The sequence below is a fragment of the Pyrus communis genome, chromosome 15 (assembly GCF_041283825.1).
Source record: "Pyrus communis isolate YQ-2024b chromosome 15, ASM4128382v1, whole genome shotgun sequence".
In the NCBI taxonomy this organism is placed as follows: domain Eukaryota; kingdom Viridiplantae; phylum Streptophyta; class Magnoliopsida; order Rosales; family Rosaceae; genus Pyrus; species Pyrus communis.
Genome location: NC_142579.1, coordinates 21,233,571 through 21,242,812, shown reverse-complemented (window position 1 = coordinate 21,242,812; position 9,242 = coordinate 21,233,571). Strand labels below are relative to the sequence as shown.

The 9,242-nt window shown below is 38.2% G+C and overlaps 1 protein-coding gene across 2 annotated transcripts; it reads right to left on the bottom strand.

Moving 5' to 3' along the window:
• Positions 1 to 5,364: 5,364 nt before the first annotated feature.
• On the bottom strand, positions 5,365 to 8,685 carry LOC137717862 (growth-regulating factor 1). 2 transcript variants are annotated; one of them, XM_068457361.2, is made up of 4 exons: positions 7,977 to 8,685; positions 7,374 to 7,580; positions 6,733 to 7,093; positions 5,365 to 6,427 (listed from the first exon to the last, which is right to left on the bottom strand). In XM_068457361.2, exons 1-4 carry the CDS (start codon positions 8,389 to 8,391, stop codon positions 5,608 to 5,610), a joined length of 1,803 nt encoding a protein of 600 aa, XP_068313462.2. In that variant the 5' UTR covers positions 8,392 to 8,685; the 3' UTR covers positions 5,365 to 5,607. The 2 variants fall into 2 exon arrangements, with proteins under 2 accessions (XP_068313462.2, XP_068313469.2); XM_068457368.2 differs by having other exon boundaries at positions 6,733 to 7,090.
• Between the last annotated feature and the right edge of the window lie 557 nt (positions 8,686 to 9,242).

The following is a 9,242-nucleotide window of genomic DNA, read 5'->3' as shown; positions in this document are numbered from 1 at the left end:
GCTTTGAACTCTAGAAGTTGCAGCATGATTATCGTCATCATTTCTTGTAGTAACCTCATGTACTCTTTTGTTCAAAACATATGACCTATCTTTATAAGGAAATTTTTCCTCAACGAACTCAACTTCTGCAGACTCAAGTATAGTATTTATATGAATGTCTGCAATTTCAGATTTATGAACCAAAAATCTATATGATGAACTATTATTGGCATGACCAATAAATATACAATCCACTGTTTTTGGTCCAAGTTTTTGTCTCTTCGGAAGAGGCACTTGAACTTTTGCAAGACAACCCCACACTTTCAAGGTTTTATATGTAGGTAACCTACCTTTCCAGATTTCATAAGGAGATTGATTAGTCTTTTTATGTGGAATTCGGTTCAAAATCGTGTTTGCAGCAAGGAGTGCCTGACCCCATAAATTATGTGGTGCACCAGAACTGTTCAACATGGAATTAATCATGTCCTTCAATGTACGATTTTTTCGTTCAGGCACTCCATTTTGTTGAGGAGTATATGGTGCTATTGTTTGATGTATTATTCCATGTGTCGAACAAAATTCTGCAAAGTCATTAGATTCGTATTCACCACCTCTATCCGATCTTAAGACTTTTATTATTTTGTCTAGTTGATTTTCGACTTCAGCTTTAAATGTCTTAAACATGTTTAAAGCTTCATCTTTACTATGAATCAAATAGACATAACAATACTTGCTACAATCATCAATGAAAGAGATATAATAGTTCTTTCCTCCACGAGTTGGTGTGGATTTGAAATCACAAAGATCACTATGGATTAAACCAAGTATTTCGTTGGATTTTTCCACTGATTTATATGAGTGTCTTGCATATTTAGATTATGTGCATATCTCACATTTAGATACTTTGTTCATGGAACATTTTGGCAATAGGCCTAAGTTAACCATTCTTTGAAGAGAACGAAAATTAACATGACCTAATCTTGCATGCCATAATGTAGAGGACTCAATCAAGTAAGCAGAAGAAGCACTAGGTTTGTTATTATTATTAATAGCATTAGCAGAAAGTACATTCATTTTGAAGAGCCCTTCAGCCAAATAGCCATTTCCCACATACACCCCACCTTTGGTTATTACAAACTTGTCAGATTCAAACATAATTTTGAAACCTTTGTTACTCAGAAGCGATCCAGAAATCAGGTTCTTACGAATATCAGGAACATGCAGAACATTGGTGAGTGAAAGCTCTTTTCCGAAAGTGAGTTTGAGAGTCACTTTTCCCTTCCTGCAACGGCAGACGCAGTTGCATTTCCCATGTACAGATTTTCTCCACCATCAACAGATTGGTAAGTAACAAATAAATTCCGATCAGCACACACATGCCTTGTTGCTCCTGTATCAACAAACCAGTCATTTGAATTAATCAATAAATTGACTTCAGAGACAACAACAACAAACGTAACTTCTGCAACATTTGCTTGATTGGAACTTCCAGAATTTTGATCCTTCTTGTGGCGGCAGTCCTTTGCCCTATGACCTGTCTTTCCACAAACCCAGCAACCTCCTTTGATTTTCTTGAAGGTTTTCCCTTTCACAGCAGTCGTTGTTTTCTTTGCAGCATCATTGCCTTTGTTTTTCTGATGGTGTCTTGCCTTGTGTGAGTCACCTCCTTCCACAACATTGGCTTTTGCCTCCAGCGAAGAGACATCATACTTCTCATTTTTGCAATGATCCTCCTCCACACGTAGTTTGAGAATCAACTGATCCATGCTCATGTCTTCAGTTAGATGCTTCAGATAAATCTTGAAGTCCTTCCAATTCGAAGGCAGTTTCTCTATGATAGAGCCAACCACAAAACCTTCTTTCAGACCAAGGTTTTCTTCATCTAACTCATGAACAATCACTTGGAGTTCTTCAACTTGCTTGACAACAGACTTGGTGTCACTCATCTTGTAATTCAGAAATTTTCCAATTACAAACTTCTTGGAACTTGCCACTTCAGACTTGTACTTCTTATCCAGAGACTTCCACAATTCTTTCACTGTCTTATATGATGAATAAACATCATACAGAGAGTCATCTAGAGCATTTAGAATGTAGTTCCTGCATAGAAATTCACTGTGAGTCCAGGCTTCTATAGCCTGCAGAATTTCGGCAGGAATATCTCCCTCTTCTGGTGCTTTGGGGGACTCAAAAGTAATCACATGACTCAAGTTCAGAGTTGTTAAGTAGAACAACATCTTCTATTGCCAACGTTTGAAATCAACTCCCTTGAACTTCTTAGGTTTCTCAACATGTTGCTTGACGACACTAACATTTGATTGATCCATATTTCTGTCTTAGATTGTTAATACCAATCAAATGTCAAGTATTTATTATACAACAATTGCACAGTTTATTTCGAATAGAAATTTCACAAGGATACAATGTATATATCTCACAATATAAACAATTAATAAAACTAAATTAATAAACCACAAAACATTGACTTGGTTAGGAAGATAGAGGCTTGCAGTAGCAATCTCCTAAGACAGAAATACGCCCCTACACCAGTGCAGTAGTTCAAATGGACGTCTATCTTGCAGGATACAACTATCTAATCCAAGTTCTTGCACACGAACTTGGATTCTTGCGAATTGATTGAGCGTTTCTCTGTGAAATATGGAGAAGGAAAATGAAATTGATGATCCAGTTTCTGATTTTATTGCCATATATATAATGGCATAATTTGAACAAATACAATCGTTCATGCTTATCAGTTTTTTTTAAAAAAAAAAAACCGAATGTAACTGAACGTAACTGTTCAATCAGTTTTATTCTTTCAGAAAAAACTGAATCCAAAAAATAAAAAACGTAACTTGTGTTTTTCGTCCATCCGAGCCCAAGGCCCATCTTTGACATTTAATATATACACCCAAACCCTCTATGTCTAAGGCCCAAGGTTCATGGCTTTGGCCCAATTCATTTCAAACTATAAGTGAGTGAACTCACTTATAAAGAAGAAGTTATAAGGCTGTTTGGGCGATGTGGGACTTGGAGTCCCACATAAAACTTAAGTTCCAACAAGCATGAGGCCTTTTGGAAGCTTACTGGTTTCGGGTTCCGTAGGAACTCCGAAGTTAAGCGAGTTCGCACGACAGCAATCTCAGGATGGGTGACTCACTGTGAAGTTCTCATGTGAGTTCCCAGAAACAAAACCGTGAGAGCGAGATCAGGGCCTAAAGCGGACAATATCGTGCTACGGTAGAGTCGAGCCCGGGATGTGATGGGTGCCTGGGCCAAAATGTGACAGTAAATTTTGGGACAAAAGATTATTGAAACTCAGAATTTGATACAATTTTTAAACAGTGGCAAGAAGTGCCCACTCTATAAAACAGAAGCATAACTTGTACTATCGTAAAACAGAAGCATAACTTGTACTATCGTCCGATTTTGGTTGCACTCAAGCCATTACAGAGCGGAATTTCATGGCAGTTGTCACTGCGATGATGATACACCAATTGGCAGGTCCAGCAGTCAAACAAAACTAAGGTGCACTTTAACATTTTACAAACGTGAAATGGTGAAAGGATCTGAAATTTTTAAAAGGGAAGAATAAAATAATCAAAACGAAATGTTGGAAAATATGTTAGCACCAAGAGGGGTCAATTTCAATTTTGACCCAATCATGGAGAAAGGAAGAGAAGGAATTTTATTAGATACCACCTAAACAGTTATAGACTTATACAACCGACACTATTTAATGAGAAAAAACTTTGTTGTTGTTATTATATTTGCAAATGGCTCATAATGTATTGGATCTATTCATTTCAACTTCATTCATCTAATCTTTTGGGATTGGTTTGTTAGATAGAATTGATTTCGATAAGACTATTACTAAATTTAAGACATTTTGAAGAAAAAATGGATGACAATTCTCATATTTTGTCCAAGTTAAAGGTTACTTATGAAGAAAAGATATATTTCCTAATTCTCACAATTCACAAAAATGGATTGATTGAAATGGACAACTTTTCTTCGTAAGTAACCTTCAGCTTGAACAAAATAAGAAAGTTGTCATCCATTTGTTCTTTCAAAATTTCTCACTCAAAGATCAGAATGGAAAAAGCAAGCCACATTAATGCATAGGCATACCTAAGTCAATTCATCTAATCTCGTCCAAAACATAGGGCTGGTTTGGGATTGTGGTGATTAAAAAAAAACAAACAGCGTATTAAAAAAATCTGGAAATTCAAATGTGTTTAGTAAAACAAACAAAAAAAGTGTTTTTTTTTCAAACTGTTGTTAATGATAGTATAGAAAACCAGAATTATGGTTTGCCATGCTTCTAGAAAAGTGCTTTTTTTTTTTTTTTTTTTTTCCAAAGCATAATAATCAATGGCCATTTAATGAAATTTTCAAATGACAAGTATACCCTCACATATTTTACAAAATTACAATTTTTGCTCCTACATTATTGTCTTTGTTAATTATTATATTATATAAATATCATATCATTTTTAGTCATTTAACATATTCACAGCAATTTATATAAAATTTTACCAAACACTTAGAAAACTTGTTTTTTCTTAAAAGCACGTTAACAAAAAAAAAAAAAAAAAAAAACAAAGTTTACTAAACACTCAACAACTTATTTTGCAACTGTTTAATTCTCACAGCATATCAAAAACAATTTTAAAAAAAAAAAAAAACAGCAATATCAAGATAAGGGGTGGTCCTCTATTTGCTTGCCCCGGTCCCATCACAACATTATTTGGATGAAAACCCTTGACCGCATCCGGCCTTTTATGGCTAGCCTCAATAACAAGTCGGACTAGGCTAGAGCCAAACATGTGCTAATAAGGGTCAGACTCACTGGTGGTAGGTCGCCACCACACTCTATTATCCTGGGCCCATATCCAAGCAACCAAACAGAGCTGTTGCATGTTGGGTGACAGCCCACAAGAGTGCCTCTTGTCTCCTAGACCTTATTTTCTATTTTCTGATTTGAATATCATTCACTGCAACTGCAAAATCAACCAAAACAGGAGGTTGAAAGGGCAATGCCACCAGAAAGGAGGGCCCTATACTTATAGGGTACCCCTTCAATGATCTATCAACAAATGTGTTTTGGAAGGTATCTCTATATTATCATGATGACAACCATCATTGACTTGCCTTTGTCCCCACTGTTTTTACGGTCTCTGGACAGACAGATCCTCCTCACTAGAATTGTACTACTCCACAATCCTGCAAAAGATATACCCTCCCCTACCTCAACCAATAATGCAAATATTAACCCGTTTCAAAACATTGGTCTATTGCTATCATCACGCATGTAGTTGAAGTAGTTAAGAATATTTACCGAGGTCTCTTGGAACCCAAAAAGCACCAAGACAAGGTGAGATATTAACAAAAGTATCAATTACTTTAGAATTCATAAACGGAGAAACTATAGATACCAACAAATCCACACTAGCCAAACTGGCTAATACCTATGCATATTCGGATCACCATGTCTAGTTTGTAACCCACGAATAAAAAAACAATTAAAAGGTGGATAAGGAACAAGAAAAAGAGAGAAACTGAAAAGATCACAAATGGTTACTGCAAGTTCATGCCTTGTCTCCTCAGTTTGTAGCTTTGACAATTTTACAGGGATGGAACTGAGGAACTTGCAAAGGTCGAACCTAGCACGTCATCATATATGCTTGCCCCATCAAGGCTACTCTTCTTGATCTCACCTCCTCTTGGGCTGCTACCTGAGCTGCTGTTTGAAAGCGAACAGAAAGTTGACTTCTGCAAGACACCAGTTGGGGAAGATCCCAACTGAGAGTTGCCATCCCACCCATCATTTAAGAGGTTAAGCGGCGATGTTGAGTTATTGCAGATCTTCCCACTGCTGGTGGTGTTGGTTATGACCTCTCCTAAAGGACCCCCCATTGAATTTCCCCAGGGGATAGGTATCCAATTAGTTTGTTCCTGGCTTGATTCGCTAAGGTCATTGCTCATTCCCAAATTCATTTGGGTAGGCACAAACTCCCGGGATAGCCTCAGCGGTGAGAGCACAAGTTTCTCGTGCGTTGGGGAGGAAGAGGATGATGAGAACTCCGAGGATGCCATTGGGATCGACATTGACAGCTGAGTCCAGTCTGATTTTATTTCTTCAGGCCAAGTAGAGACTGAGTGACTGGACTGGTCCTTAGGCCAATCATCCATGAACTGGCGAAGCGGATGTTGGTCTTGAGTTTCTTGATCAGTGAAGTCTAGGAAAGAACCACCAAAATCTTTAGAGATGTACAAGTTCCTATGTGAAGGGTTGAGAAGTGAATCAGTAGAAACAATTCCAAACTCTGATTGGGAGGATTCTTCCGCTAGGAATTCTTGTTTCCCAATTTTAGAAGTCGAATTGTTGGATTTCGGCTTAAGGCTAGGAGCAGACATCACGGAAAGTCCACGTGGATCTTGCATCCTGCAAAACACACCATCTAATTGATTAGAAAATGCCCAACACAGTGCATAAAGTAAAGTAGAAGAGTGAAACAGAAACACCAGTAAGAAATATGCACAGCCATTATAATTACATTACAATTTCAATGATAAAGGTCCTAATTTGAGTATCCAAATTAGTAGGACTAGTCACTGTCACCAAATTAAAGATGGAATGATGGGGTCTCCAAATAAAGTAAAGGAAAAAGGTTGTTTTAATCAAAATCTTATAATAAAACTAGAAGGCCTAATCAGAACTAAAACAGATAAGAAGCTCTAATTTTTCACCTGTTGACAAAGGCATCTGCAGAAGAAGGATTGGCAGCAACAGCAGGCTGCAAGCTTTTGAACTGCTGCGGCATGGTTGTGACACTGTTGGATGCGCCATTGCTTGCCATCACGGATGTTGACATTGACGAATTCATAGGCACCCTCTTTGAATTACTGGTCCCAGAGACGGCCTGGCCAGGCTGGCCTTCCACAGGCTTTCTTGAACGATGGCGGCCCCTGTTAATATGCCTTTCACAATACTTCTGATCTGCAACAGCATCTCTCGAGCAACGCCATTTCTTCCCATCCGTTCGGCGACACCTCCCAGGTTCGGGATCATTGTTGCCAGAGAAGCCCAGATGGTAAGCGCCCCACGCTACTATATCAAAATCAAAATCACAACATATAGAGGCATTGGAAAATAGACAAATCAGACAAAAGGGAAAACACGAAGAACACGATTTCTGAATCAAACCTAGCATTTACATACTCATTGCAAGCACTATCCTGGACAGAACTTTCGAACAACATACATAAAAATTGGAAATTTCATTCTTTGAACAAATAGTAGTTTAAGTTTAAAACTTAAAAATTAAATTTCAATACAGATGCATTTCGACGAATCGAGAAATCGTTGAGCAGCGATAGAAGGAGCTTACTTGAGGTGGGATTAGAAGGACCAGACAAGCCATAAGGGTAGAGGGGTTTCTTGAGAGGTACGAGCAGATTGGAAGGGACAGGCACATTTGAAGTCATGTACTTGTAGATCAAGGCCTGGTGCTCCAGCTCAATCCACTGAGAAGGAGTGAAGGGTCCTCTAGCCCCAGTCAAAGGCTCATGCATGCTCAGATTCAAGCTTCCATAACCTGAAACAAAAAAAAAAAAATCATTGCATCAACCATTTGTACAATTTACTATATTTACATTTAAACCGCGAAAAAAACAATAAAAAAAATTATCCCAAACAAGTCTTATCTGCTAGTCCTATTTTCTTTTCCCATTTGGTTTCTATCAATCTTTGAGCTGTTTCTAGGAAAAGACCCGAGAACTAAAATTTCTACAAAATGCCTTATGAAAAGACTCACCGGGCAACAATTATAGCAAAAACCCATCTATCAATTGCACAAAAATGTCCCTGAAATGAAATCTCTGCCTTCACTTTCACATCGCAAATCCCATCTCATAAAATCCATGTCCAACATTGACCACCAACACACCACCCCAAAAAAAATTAAAAAATAATGAACTAAATAAATAAATACCTGGTGAGCCTGCATTCCTCGGGTAAGGAGAGAGAATGGCACTGGGATTCCTCTGGTAGTAGGCAAAGTCTCCATCTTTGCTGAGAAAACTGACTTCTGATTTGTTGTTAGAAAAGCTCAGCATTTGCTCCTGCCTGTGAGTCTCAGCTGGAGGAGGAAGCAGCTGAGAATTAGATCTCAGCAGAGGTGCCCCCTGGTACTGCAATGGCATTGTCTTGGGAGCATTCAAGTCTTCGTTTTTCGGCATTTTTGAGGCCGTCCAGTCGTCCTCCGCCTGCCAAGATCTTTGCTGCTTGGTGGAGGCGGAGCCAGATCCGTCACCAACTTTTCCCGCTGCCTCTCCTCCTCCAGCGTCGGAACCCACCAAACCCTCCAAACCCATCAGCCCAAAATCCATTCCGGACACCTCGGCCATTCCGCGGGCGTTGAGTTCATGAGCAGGAAGAGGAGGAAGAACAAGGTTCAGAGAGTTGGACGACAGAGAAGAAGAGGCGCATCTTGAGTTGGGTTTCTTCTACTGTTTGAGTAGAGAGAGAAAGAGCTGGTTTTTTAAAAGGAGTGGTCTTTGACAAGTAAAAAACAAATAATTGGAGAGAGAGAGAGAGAGAGAGAGTGAGAGAGAGAGAGACGAAACAAGGTTTTCCCAGTGTTACAAACAAAGCTAAGCTAGTAGCAGTACCAAACACCCTCCCTACCACTTCCAAGACATGCTCGCACAAGTTTATCTATCACTATTTAAAGGGGAAAATGTTGGCAATTTTTTTCAACTATTTTTTGACATGAAGATAAAATCAGATATTTGCTATGCATGTTGCGTTGGAGCATGGTATGCACCGGAGTTTTAATTCGCTAGATTTTTTGGACTCTTTGATCAAATATAAAAAAAGAAAAGATCTTAATGTTATTATCTAACGCGTGTTATACAACGAAGCATAATAAATAAATAAATTTATCTCAGTGCTAAGGTACTGAATTTGGATTTACTGTCAAATTGTAAGCGGATACGCATAATTAATTTACTATAATCTTTCTAACCCTTGTTCTAGAATGAACAAGGTACAAATGAACCTGAGTTCATTAGGGTTTGATTGCCAACTACAATTTAATTAGGATATGGTTTCTGTCTTAAAACCGGGTAGGACTATCTAATATCCTTAATTTTCCATTAATAAAAAATCTGAAATTTAAAATCCTCAATTTGTTTCATTTCCTTCTTGAAAAAAAAAATTGAAATAGCAACTACGTACTCTTTTAGTCTTTTGTTAG

Excerpts from the sequence above, each read along its gene's own strand:
- LOC137717862 (XM_068457361.2), bottom strand. The coding sequence starts at position 8,391 with ATGGCCGAGGTGTCCGGAATGGATTTTGGGCTGATGGGTTTGGAGGGT. Across the intron at positions 7,094-7,373 it reads TCCTTCTAATCCCACCTCAA|TAGCGTGGGGCGCTTACCAT; the intron begins GTAAGCTCCTTC and ends ATTTTGATATAG. Across the intron at positions 6,428-6,732 it reads GCAGATGCCTTTGTCAACAG|GATGCAAGATCCACGTGGAC; the intron begins GTGAAAAATTAG and ends TGTGTTTTGCAG.